This window comes from Rhopalosiphum padi, chromosome 1 (genome assembly GCF_020882245.1).
Source record: "Rhopalosiphum padi isolate XX-2018 chromosome 1, ASM2088224v1, whole genome shotgun sequence".
Lineage (NCBI taxonomy): Eukaryota > Metazoa > Arthropoda > Insecta > Hemiptera > Aphididae > Rhopalosiphum > Rhopalosiphum padi.
The window spans coordinates 6,070,861-6,083,861 of record NC_083597.1 but is presented as its reverse complement, the minus strand read 5'-3'; the positions used below and the strand labels follow the sequence as shown (position 1 = coordinate 6,083,861).

The 13,001-nt window shown below is 26.5% G+C and overlaps 2 protein-coding genes across 2 annotated transcripts; both read right to left on the bottom strand.

Moving 5' to 3' along the window:
- Window positions 1–6,612: 6,612 nt before the first annotated feature.
- On the bottom strand, window positions 6,613–9,375 carry LOC132918029 (uncharacterized). Its single transcript, XM_060979079.1, has 2 exons — window positions 9,294–9,375; window positions 6,613–9,040 (listed from the first exon to the last, which is right to left on the bottom strand). The coding sequence occupies exons 1-2, from the start codon at window positions 9,333–9,335 to the stop codon at window positions 7,100–7,102; spliced, it is 1,983 nt and encodes a 660-aa protein (XP_060835062.1). The 5' UTR covers window positions 9,336–9,375; the 3' UTR covers window positions 6,613–7,099.
- A 228-nt stretch (window positions 9,376–9,603) lies between these two features.
- Window positions 9,604–12,224, bottom strand: LOC132918710 (dynein axonemal light chain 1). The gene is made up of 6 exons (XM_060980137.1): window positions 12,221–12,224; window positions 12,159–12,175; window positions 11,589–11,740; window positions 11,223–11,515; window positions 10,744–10,871; window positions 9,604–10,386 (listed from the first exon to the last, which is right to left on the bottom strand). Exons 1-5 carry the CDS (start codon window positions 12,222–12,224, stop codon window positions 10,765–10,767), a joined length of 573 nt encoding a protein of 190 aa, XP_060836120.1. The 3' UTR covers window positions 9,604–10,386; window positions 10,744–10,764.
- Window positions 12,225–13,001: the final 777 nt, after the last annotated feature.

The following is a 13,001-nucleotide window of genomic DNA, read 5'->3' as shown; positions in this document are numbered from 1 at the left end:
GCATTTTAAAATAGTAATATTTTACATAACTCACCAGTATAGCTACTTATAAATTTAATAAGAATTGAAATATCCCGAAAAATCCAGCACATAGGTACTTTTACACCAGGAAAATATTAAGACTAATAAGATTATACATTGTATTGGTATATACTTATATAGCTAAGTACCTATCTGCTTACTACTAGATAAATTACATGATGTGTACAGTTTTAAAATAAATTGTACCATTTATTTAATTTATGTATTAAATAATTATTTACATGATTTTTTTAACTCTTTTTACTTCATACGAGTTGAGTTCATGATTTGCATATATTTGTTTATTATATCCAAAAATGTATCATTTGTATATTGAACGATGCTATTTCATTCAAAATCCATCATGTTTTGCTGATAATTATTTTTATGTAACACAACTTGTTTCTTATATCTTAATTTTAATTTGTATATGCTTTATTTTTATTAGATAATTATACATTTATAATACTAATTACTAATTAGTAACATTAATTTATTACCGATGCACCATTTAAATAAACAAAAAAATATTATTTTTTTGAGACAAAACAAAATTCATGTGTAAATGCCGTAAACCATCCTATATTATAAGAATTGAAAAAATAAGTTACAAATCCTTCCCGAGTCTCGGGGAATCTATATTGATATTATACAACTTTTACTGAAAACTATCTAGTAGTTTCTAAGTTTATAGAGGACAAATAAAAAAATATTAATATATGTGCATATACTAGTATACTTATACCTACTCAAAATGTTATGATGTTATGAATAATGTTGAAATCTTAATATTTTTTTTATGTACCTATATCTATGTATACAACTTTACCGTCTAAACCTAGGTACTTAAAATATTATATTATACATTTTCATTTTTATTAAATCTATTTGCTAAGCAAAAAAAGATAATAGGGTGGGGGGTGGGGTCTCACTGAATATTCTCGTGGCTGGGGCCCATAAAATCTTATCTAATACACTTATAGGTAATCTTATAAATTATAATATTATAAAAAATATAATAATTAATAAACTAAGAATTCATTTAGGTCATTAAACTAATAATACTAATTTATAAATTAAGAACTTATAACTATAGTGATATAGTGAAATAGTCAATATAATGATACAGTGATAATTAAATATACAAAATAAGTAACTAAGAACTGTGAACTATAAACTATCTATGACAAGGTTTACAATTTATTATAATATTAACATTAATTATTATTACTGTTAACATTATTATTTAATGCAAATTATAATAATAATTTTAATACAAATATATACAAGTATATTGTATATTATACCCTTACAATAATTTTTTTTTACAGACAATTTAACATTGTAATTCATTTGGAATATAAATTTAAGCACCTATAGGCTATAGTATAACCCAGTGTTTCTCAATTTATGGTGACACACTACTATTTTAAATTGTTGTATTTTTGTTAGTATATGTATAATTGTATTAAAAATTGTTTTATTTTATACCTAAATAAAAAAATTAAAAAGAAAGATCTGATAATTGGTTGCCTACGATTAGTGATCTTCATTATTATTTATTGGATACATATTATTTTTTATGGTACCTGCATACCTTTAATGGTATATTAATAGAAATATATTTATATTATCTGTGAAGTTGTGTACAGTGTACTATAATAAGCGTACGTCATAGCTCAAATAATAAAAACGACAAAATGCTTTAGAAAATATGCATTTTTTCTAAAATTGCTAAGATATGCAAAATATTAATTTAAAATTTTTGATTTTTAAACTTTTCATTGTATGTATAATGAATTTCTAGCTTGGTCTACTATAAATCGAGATAGTGTAGAAAAAATATGCAACTCGTACAACTTCCGAGCCCTATAATACTTAATTATGACTTATAATTGTTATGTTTATACAAGTTTATAATAATATAGTATATACTACTAATTATTATTACTATACCTATAATATTATGTTTGGTTGTCATATTATGGAGACTATAATATGGACTATGGAGTAAATTCAAGGTTGTAGGTATATATGACAAGTGATCGAGTGTACGCTATGCCGCTATAGTTGTCACGTCGGTACTCATCTGCAGTACTACCATGACAACAAATACCTACGTATTTAAAATATTTGTTTTTTTTGTCGTGAGCACTACTGTGTATTCTGTTTTTTTAGTGACCAAGTAACAATTAACTAAATTAAAAAAAATAGTAAATATTCTATACTTATATCTATATTCTACTATGCAAATGTGAAATGTAGCAAATTTGCGAAACTAGGAACACAGTAGGTATCTATATAATACGTATTATTCGTCATGTAATTTTATGGTGCATGTTGCTCATCACCCCTACAGCGTTTAAACCGCACGAAATTTAATAATACCTATTATATTTTATAAAATAATAGGTACTCATTAGTCATTGAAATCGCGTTAAATGTCATCATTTTAACATTGTTTTTTTACCACCAACCATGGGGATGCTAGAACTTTGGTGGACCATGTAAGCAGTAAGGTATGATTATTATTGTAAGACAAATATCCAATATCTTTAACCAATAAATAATATATTATATTAAATAATTTAAATACCTAATTACATATATGAAATATAAATAGTAATAATTATAACGAATTAATTTTAATTGTAGACAATTATTATCATATTATAGACTGTTTGAATTAGGATAATTCCAAAAATAAGTGCTGCGGCTAAGACATTCACTATCTTCTTAGATATCTTAATATCTAATATAATTTAACTACTTAAGAGCGTAGGCGGAGCTAAGGGGCAGGCACGTACACGGGGGGGAGGGTGTTTTGGATGTTCAAACACCCCCGAAATACTTGGGTTTTTCAGTTTTTGTATGGTTATTTACTTATTAAATTTTAATGTTAATTTTGTGATATCAATGCTTGTATTTAAAAAAAACATTTTAAGTATACCTAATTTTCATAAAAATTTTTTTGTATATTTATTAAAATAAGTTCTACTTTTCAATAATTGATTTTCAAAAACACTCCCCAAAACTTTTTTCTGCGTATGTCCCTGAGGGAAGGGCTTTGCAGGCTAAGCCCTTTCAAATGTAGGTATACCCTAGTTATGTACCTACAATTTTGTATCTTATTCACAAATATATTATTTAAAGGGCATAATAACAGTAGATTACGTAATTTTTATTTTATCCTACATTTTAAAATATTATTTCATACAACAGTTAAAATTATTTCTTCTACATCAGTTTTTTATTTTTGTATTATTGTAATAATATTGCAATACTATGCAATACATTAGAATTTTAGTTTATTTATTCATATTTGTATTGTAATATAATTACAATAAATATAAAAACCTGAACACTGGCTGATTTTTATTTTTTTGTTTTTACAATACATAAACAAGATTATTTCTAACTATAAATAGGAAGTTATTAATAATTATTTTCATTAAGTAATGGAACTTGAGCCTCCCCTCTCCCAACCAAATTTATCAAGTTCCGCCTATGCAGTATGCTTAAGAGTTAGGTAAATTAGCTAAATTTTGTATGTCTTTAGGGGTAAGTACGTTAGTTATTATATCCATCATAATGGTTATCGCCTGGATAAAAGTAGTGATATATAAATATAACATATTTGTAATAACCATATTGTAAACATATTGTAATCGAATTCAATAGTTATTTATTATTGTGTATTAGAGACTATATAGAGTTATATTGAGGAGTACTGAGTATTTAATTATAAATCATAATAAACGTTAGTTATTTAATGTTTAGGTAACTGGTATAAGTGAACTGTAAATAGTGTAAACCATTCAATATTACAAACATGCATATGGTGTATAATTAATATGTTATTGTTGTGCTGAGAAATTATTTTTGTATTTCAAATAGCCTTACTCGTATACTCGTATGATGTAGCATAAATGCATAATATGGCATTGTATATATGACATATTATATTATTATATATATGCATACTTACTCTAAAAAAAAAAAAATGTTTAATGTTTATTGAGTAGTAGGTACACCGAGTAGTACTTACCTACACCGTAAATATACTACACGATATATACACCGTAATCAGCATATTATTATTTTACAAAAAGGTAATTAACTAATAATAATATTATATTACTATTTGTTTCTTGAGGATATTTTTGTAGTTTATATTTTTTCCTTCGGGCTTCAGTGAGACAAACAGACCAGTGTTCAGTGTATACATGGGCCATATATTTTTGTAAACGTATTGCATCACCATTGGTAAAATGTATTAAAATTTTATAAATGTTAAAATAATATTTTATAATTTACGAGTATATAGTTGTTATTATTTTTAATTACATTTTTATTACGTTTTTAATGTTTGTTCATTTGAAAACCAAGAAAAAATGTTACAAAAACAAAATGTCACTTGTACCTAGGTATCCATGTTTACATAATGGATTTAAAATGGATTTAGTCGTTTTAACATTTTTGATCCAATAACATTTTTAGGACAAACGAGAGGATCGTATAAAATCTTTTTTTTTGGAAGGGGGGAGGGGTCAAGTATTTGATAACAAATAGATATGTAAGCCTTGCCCCAACACCTCCATCTGTTTTATAAAGTTACAATGTTTTATTTTTATAGACTTTTTTATTGTGTTAACAAAACCGACCAAGCCTAACCGGGGGGGGGGGTTGAACCCCCCTGTATACGCCCCTGCATATACTTAAATTATTATATATTATGTCTACGTGCACATCTGAATCGAACAGTTCTACAACGGGAAATTGTATAAGTAGGTACTAGGTATATTAAATATATGTATTCAATATAACTATACATAATCACTACAAAAGTACAAAATTACTGATTAGTGACGAAATCGCATCAGTTTCTGTAATCTATATTTTGCTTAGGTTAATTATTTCTATTTACCTACGGTCGGGCTTTAGATTTCAATAATGTTTGACTATAGTTGTGTACGTGAATACGTAGGTATCTTGTGATACTTGGGAGTTGGGGATGCCGCCATAAGGTGACTTATCCACTTATTACCTCTATATTCTGAATATTTCAACTACACTTTATATATTAAACAGACTGTAAATATCCTTTATATGTAAGCAAAAAAGAAAAAGAATTAAGAAAAAAAGTGCGTGCAAAGTGCAATCAAGTAATTATGTTTTGTGGAATGTATAAAAATATGTATCCTACTCATCAGTCATCGGATTTTATCGAACCCGCCGGCTTAAAATAAAATATATTATTTAATATATAGATAAACAAAATAATTTAATTAAAATACCTATATATATATATTTTTTTTTTTAACGAATTTTTGACACTGTCCATTCACAAAGGTAAAACCTAAATATGCATGGTATGATAAAAAAAAATTCTGAGATTCTGTTAATGAACGGTCTCCTCTTTACGTGATTCATGTTTGTATATACTTTTTCTTCTATGTTATTATTATTACTTTTTGTTTTATATTGTTAACAGATTGAATATTTAAAAAATAAAAAATATAGATACTTAGAACATGAGATTTGTTACAAATTATAAATTAAATTGCCATATTTAAATTAATGATTTTATATACCAGTTTAATATATTAAGTGAATCAATCAATTTTTCAATTTATTAAATTGTCAACAATTTTTGTTACTTTTTTCTGATCCAAAATGTTTGTTTTTACGGGGATGACCCGTTTGGGCGCAGTATAAATAATTTACCTGAAAATTGTTAACACGTTTGGGCGCATTTATGAAAGCACCTTTGGGCGCAATAGGTATTGCAACTAGTAATTGAAAGTCTTGTGTAATCTAATCTAATAAGTCTCAATCGTTTAATCTGTAGACCATGTCCTAATTATTGGAAAATACCACATCAAATAAAGCTACAGATATTTATCTACTAGTATAGATACAGAGTGCCGTTTGATAGTTTATGATCATTGTAGTGTATTGAGCTCTCGTGTGTGGACAACGTGTTTCAACATTTAACACTATAGTAAAGTTTAATTTTCAACGTGTTTTAGTGGTTTTTTGTTTGGATAGACAGTATGGAATTAAAAATCGCTAATAGGCTCAGATTTAGTAAAATATGTTAATATATACATAGAAATAAATGCGCCCAAACGTACTATTATAAAGGGAAATATTACGCCCAAACGTGTTATGGATTTACGCCCTATATTGCTCTGTTTTGGGTAAATGCGCCCAAACGTATTTTCCCCGTTTTTACTGACCTAATTTGTATCGTCTACGGTCTACGTAAAAGAGCCCATCGAAACGGGTGTAATAAGATAGTGTTAGCGTGAGGGTTCTGACGTTTCAAAAACTAAAGCGAGACCGTTGTTGAAAGAAAAATGGTTTATTGAGTAGGTTGATGACATGATTAATTAAATTATAATTTACTTAATGTTAAGCTGGTACGTCTTACAACTACGAAATAGGCCGAATATAATACGATTGATGACTTACCTACACTTAATACATAAATACATGTATAATAAATAGGGGAGACTGGCTTAATATGACATACCATTTTTTAATTAAAAAATACTGAAGGAAATAATGTTAGTTAACACATGAAACTTGAGCAACATATTTGTATTTATATTATACACATATTTCTGAAGTCTAATTGTACATTCAATACAAACAAATTATTTTAATTCATTTTTTTTAAAATGTATCTACTATGTCATTTTACCCGGAGTGTCGGATAAAATGGCATACACCATTTGTATAAGCAACCATTGTATACTTGGCAATAGAAATAAATTATAATTTTTTGGAATGCAATAGTTTATTTAATAGTTTAATTTTTTTATTATTATTATAAATAACAAGACTTTAGTTATATATAAAATTCTATAAAAACATAATAAAAACATAATAAAAACAAATAAAATGCTGTTTAGTAATAAAAAATAAAACATGAGTCTTCCTTAGATTAATTCTATAAAAACATAATAACAACAAATAAAATGCTGTTTGGTAATAAAACATAAGTCTTCCTTAGACTAACTTTAGAATTTCAGTCTTAGTTAATTTTTAAAATTCAGTCTTTTTTTAAAATTCAGTCTTCTTGACATAACTCACATTCAAAATATTTTACTCCAAAATCAATACCTGCACAGGCTGTGTGCGCCCATTTTTTACAGAAATTACAACGTATCCATGTCTCATTAGATTTAGAATGTTTGTATAAATCATTACAATAAAGACAAGCAACTTCATCTTCATCATTATCAACATCATCAGCTTCACTTTGAGCATCGTTTTCAGTTGGAACATCTAAAAATAATTTGCGATTTACTGGTCTTTTTGATTTTCTAATTACTTTTTCTTGTTTCTTTTTTATATTCTTAATATGTGGATTCTTCATAACTGCCTGAGTGTTTTTAGATTTGATTTTCATAGACTTTTTTAATTCTTTATCTTTTTTCTCATTTTGTTTTTCTTTTAATTGTTTTATGAGTGGACTTTTTGTAAGCACTTGAGTTCCTGTAGATTTATTTTTATTTGATTTTCTAGGGCCAGCAAAGGAACAGCTAGGCAAAGGTGAAATTTTTTGTATTATTTTAGAAATATTTTCAGTATTTAGGTTTGTTTCTGTGTTTGAACAAGCAGGCATTGGCAAAAGTAATGGAGAAGTCTGAAAATTTGTATCTATGTCTACAACAGTCACATTATTCACATTATCTTCAGTATCTTCAGTACTTGGAAAAATGACTTCATTTTGTTCCTCAGAAAGTATATTTGTATTATTAGTAGGTTCTTCAAAATTCAAATTATTTGTTGTCAAACTTGGAGCAAATAAATGATCTGGAAAGATATCTGGGTTATATGGATTTAAACCGCAGGCTTGAAATGATGACAAAATATTCTTCATTGTAACTGTTTTTACAAAAGCACGACCAAAAATGTTAGATATTTGATAGAGTCCAACTGTTCGGCCTGCATTAGCCTTTAACCAAATTTCTATTTCTTGGTTAAAATATACATCAAGAGGACCAAAAATACCAACATCCAAAGGTTGAAGTCGGTGCGTGCAATGAGGAGGTAGACAAAGTAAAACAACACCTGACTTTTTAGCAAGTTCAAGTGCATCTACTGTTTTGTGACTTGAATGGCCATCTAGAAGTAATAACACTTTTTCTTCAAGACTAGGTTTAACATTCCTTATAAAGTGGTTCATCCATTCAATAAATAATTCCCCAGTCATATAACCTGTGTCCTGATACATTTTCAAAGTACCTGGAGGGGCTCCATCGTACAAATTAGCATTAAATGTTTTTCTGGGAAAAATGAGAGCAGGGGGTACACATTGCCCAGATGAACCTATACAACAAACCACTGTAACATGCTGCCCACGTTCGGCACTTGTTAATACACCTACTTGTTTTTTGCCCTTTTGAGCAAATATCTTTGATGGCTTTTGTACCGTTGTCAATGCAGATTCATCCATATTATATATTTTTTCAACTGATATGTTTTCATTGCGCATAGTGTCAAAAAAAAGATTAAAAAATTTGTGTACCTGTGGCTTGTTAAAAGCTTGTGCTCTGGCAGCTGATGTTGGTTCCGGAGAACGTAATGATAGCTGTGGATTTCTTTTACGAAACCCAGCTAACCAGTCCCACCCTGCTTCTCTCTTTTCTTTATTAAAGTTATGTGGAATATGAGCTTCTTCGGCAAAATCATAAGCCATTTTCTTTACTTCTTGGACAGTCATTCCAAAAAATCTAGACTCCAAGTTTAAAATATGGTCAATCAATTTTTTTTCTACCATAGATGGCAAACAACTTGGTCGACCAAGATGTTTCACTATTCCTTTTGCTATTTTATTTGTATTATGAAAATGACGACGAAGTGTAGCTTGAGGTATATTGAAATATTTGGAAGCTTTAAGCCACCCCATTTCTTTATTTTGTACAGCCAATATAGCTTTCTTCATACTTTCTTCCGACCATGTTTGTCGTTTAGTTTTTCTTGCATAGTGGGATACCATTCTCAACTACAGTGAATAAATTAAAAAACAATTAATTAATATGATAATACCTATAACCATAATAATCTATAAGAGCTATAATAAAATTAAAATATAAATAATAGGTAAAAATGTACCTATAGTCATAATATATTATACTATAGGTAAAATGACACACAGCTATGTCATTTTGCCTGATACCATACAAGTTTTTTTCAAAGTTTTTATGGTAAAAGTATTATAATAAGCGTAATTATAAAATAATAGTAGTATAGCTTACCTTTTTATGTTCAACTTCTAGCAAAAAAAAATGAAGGAACATAAAAATTTGTATTTTTATATTAATTTTTAAAAATGATAAAAAAAAAAAGTTGATAAGACACAAAACACATTTTTGTAAACAAATTCTCTGATAAGATCAAAACATGTGGTCACTGTATACAATCATAAGTAGGAGGTTATATGTCAAGTATTTAAAGAGTCTTTGGTTCCTAAATGTCAATAATTCTAATCAAAACATCAATGTGTCATATTACCCTAATATGTCATATTAAGCCAGTCTCCCCTAATAATTAATAATAATAGTATAGTAGGTATACTAGGTAATAATAATCATGACGTTCATAACACTATTATTTTCTAGGTTTCCATGCTGATTATTGGGGCTTAGATTGCATTATAATGCATTTGCATTTTTTTTTTTGGGGAGGGGATGCATTAAACAATAATCTCTAAGCTACAAATATGTTTTATATAGGTACTTTATTTTTTAATTACAAATGTTTTTTCCGGCATTTTTGACATTTTAAATACTTTTTTTTTAAATTTTTTAAAGTTATTTTTGATCTATTTTTCATATCATAACTAAAAATTTGACTTCATTGAAATATAAACATAGTGTATAGGTTGTACAAATGTGTAATATAGGTACATAGTGAAATACAAAATTTAATTTGTTAAATTTAAGTTTTTATTCATTTTTTAGATTCTGAACGAAGTGATGAATGTATTGATTTTACTATGATGTGTGTTTTTTGTTGTTGATATTTTAGTGCATTTAAATCCGAGCCCTTCTGATTATAATTTTCATTACTAACATTATTAAATAATATATAAATTGTTATTATTGTAGTACTAATAACTAGAATTTTTGAGGATGTATGATGTGTGTGAACAAAAACCCTTAGGACACCTACCTAAGGGAATACGTGAAATGTAGGTACAACTTGACGTAGTTTCTTATTACATTTTACGATTTAGATTTTTTAGTCTTTACTCTTTTTCATTGAATATGTGAATAATGTGTGCAATTTCAAAATAATATGATATTATGATCCATCCTGCAATGGTTTATTCAAATAATTAAACGGTTCCTAAAAATGATAAAATTAAATATAAATTTAATTAAAAACTAATTTTACGTGTACAAATCACAATGCCAAATTAATCATAGTCTCATTCTCAACATTGACAGCTGATAATCCATATACGAGTATATCAGATACTTTGAGTACCTGCATAACATTATGAATAATAATAATAGACTCAGAAACTTAATTACAAAAAATTATAAAAATTTTAGATACCTATTAATTAATTCAAAGCTCAAGTTTGACATAACTTCAGTCAATAAATATGTTAATTGTTAATCTGGCATCGTAATAATAAATCATACATTTTTATTTTTAAATAAGACAAAATATTAAATTAATTAGTAAATTTAAACTTACTTGTTTACAATTGAGATTCTTTTAATCTCTTATGATTGGTACTCCATCCAATATTACTAGTTTAGGAAGCTTTCTAATACAATCACTACGCCATACAGATTCATCTAAACAGTCGTAAAGTGGATTTCCTAAGGAAATTGTAATTATTCATTATCCATTATTATATTGTAGACAAAGATAATGCGTGCAAATAATCTGATATCATACAATTTAAAGATATTGTGAATATTATTTTTTCTATAATCTTAACTGAATAAATTTATATGGACTACTAACACATATACAATTAATATAATATACCTATATTATTGTAATATTATATCACATATTAATTATTAATTAATAATAGTCAAAACTAAGTAGAAAATCAATGTATATTTGTCCAGTATGAACAATTTATAAGATATTATTTGTTAATACAGTTAAAGTGTGTATTATATGCCTGATTTGAATAACATAGGTACATAATAATAAATTACCGACAAATAAAAAGTCTTTTAAACTTTCCATTTCTGCAAGCTTATTTACTTCTGCCCATTCTTTAACATTATTATTGGACATATGTAAAACTTTAAGTTTACGCATGCCTAGAACACCTTTCATTTTTTCAATAAAGTTATAAGATATCCATAATTCTTCTAAAGTATCAGCTAATGGTTCAAGCCCAGTAAAAGCCTTAATGTAATTTCGTCCTAATGATAAAATTTTTAAATTCCTTAGAGCAGCAAGACCATTAATTTTCTCAATCATATTTGTACTTAATGATAATTTTCTATAAAAAATATTAACAATTCTAAAAATATATAGGTAATATTTAACAAACAAACATTATTTTTATCACATACTCGCATTTAGTTAAAACTGATAAATTATTATCCATTTTTTCAATTGGCGGCCATTGAAATTGCAAACATATATTTGTAGCTTCACTTGCAGATTCCTTATTTTCATCTTCCCAATTTTTTATTGCATCTTTTATTGTAGTAGCTTTTAAATCCTATTAAATAAATAATATTTAATAATAAATATTAAGTTAATAATTACTGCTTTTATTATTATATACTTACTCCCATCTTTATTCAAAAAATAATCTGATTTTTAATCCGATGTTAAAATAGATAAAATATATTATGTTGCTATGGTTATATAGGTACTATTATATGTTGTATTGTTGTGTATACCACTAAATTATTGATATAATATACTTAATTTCTATTTTCTTCACTGAAAAAGTGAAAACTAAAGAATTAATTACTGTTTTATTATTGTAATACTATCTATTGTCTATAAGTAACAGTACTAAATTATACTTTTTAAACAATTAAAAAATATATTTAAATTTAAATTTCAAATTGTTATTGAGATTATTATTTTTTTTAAATAGGTAATATTTATTTCATTATACACTTAATCACGTTATATTTAATAAAATCTGTTAAATATACAGATACAGAAAGATTATTTTATTACGAATCACGCATTATTTCAAAAGCATGATTGTTATAAATTGAAATATCTGCTTCAGAACATGAAATTAAAAATGTATGTTGTCTTTCAAAAAAGTAAAAACCTAAAAATGATATCAAATTATCAATAAAGAATATTAATATAGGTATGTATATTAAAAAGGTGGGAAAGTGGGTATCGCTCTGCTGTATAGTAGAGATGGAGAGTAGGTCACTATAATAGTATAATGGATGTGTTAAATTTGAATGCGATGACAGGTATCATTGTATACAAAAAACGATTCTGGACGGAGATGATTTGTCAGCCTAGGATAATTATTAGGAATTTAGGATATATTATTACTAAATATTACGTATATTTAAATTGTAATATATCGTTATTTTACTCAATTTCGTAAAAAATAAATTTCATGCGCTCATAAAATTTTAGATTCTGAACGGAGTGATGAATGTATTGATTTTGCAATGTGTGTTTTTTTATTTTTGTGTCTGTCATCACATTTTGGAGTAGCAATAGTGCTTTGATTTTTTTACTTCATCCCCTCTTTGAAAAGGAAATTGAATCTAATTGGTACTTTGGGGGAGGTCAAAAGTATTTTCTTTATTGACACTGGAGTTTTTTTTTTACAGTTATTTGAAGAAAAAGTTATGGAAAACCTTGTGATGAATTTTTTAACCTTAGATATAAATTACAAAAAATTTATGAATTTTTAACTTCAAAATTCCTTGCAAATTTTCGCGATTTTTACATATTTCTAAACTTTGAACTTTTAATGTTTATAAACACAAGTT

Coding starts and splice junctions, on each gene's coding strand:
- LOC132918029 (XM_060979079.1), bottom strand. CDS start 9,335: ATGTTCCTTCATTTTTTTTTGCTAGAAGTTGAACATAAAAAG. Junction 9,041..9,293: donor TAGAAGTTGAACATAAAAAG/GTAAGCTATACT, acceptor TATTCACTGTAG/TTGAGAATGGTATCCCACTA.
- LOC132918710 (XM_060980137.1), bottom strand. Junction 11,516..11,588: donor TCAGTTTTAACTAAATGCGA/GTATGTGATAAA, acceptor TATTTTTTATAG/AAAATTATCATTAAGTACAA. Junction 10,872..11,222: donor AAAAGACTTTTTATTTGTCG/GTAATTTATTAT, acceptor CAATTTCCTTAG/GAAATCCACTTTACGACTGT.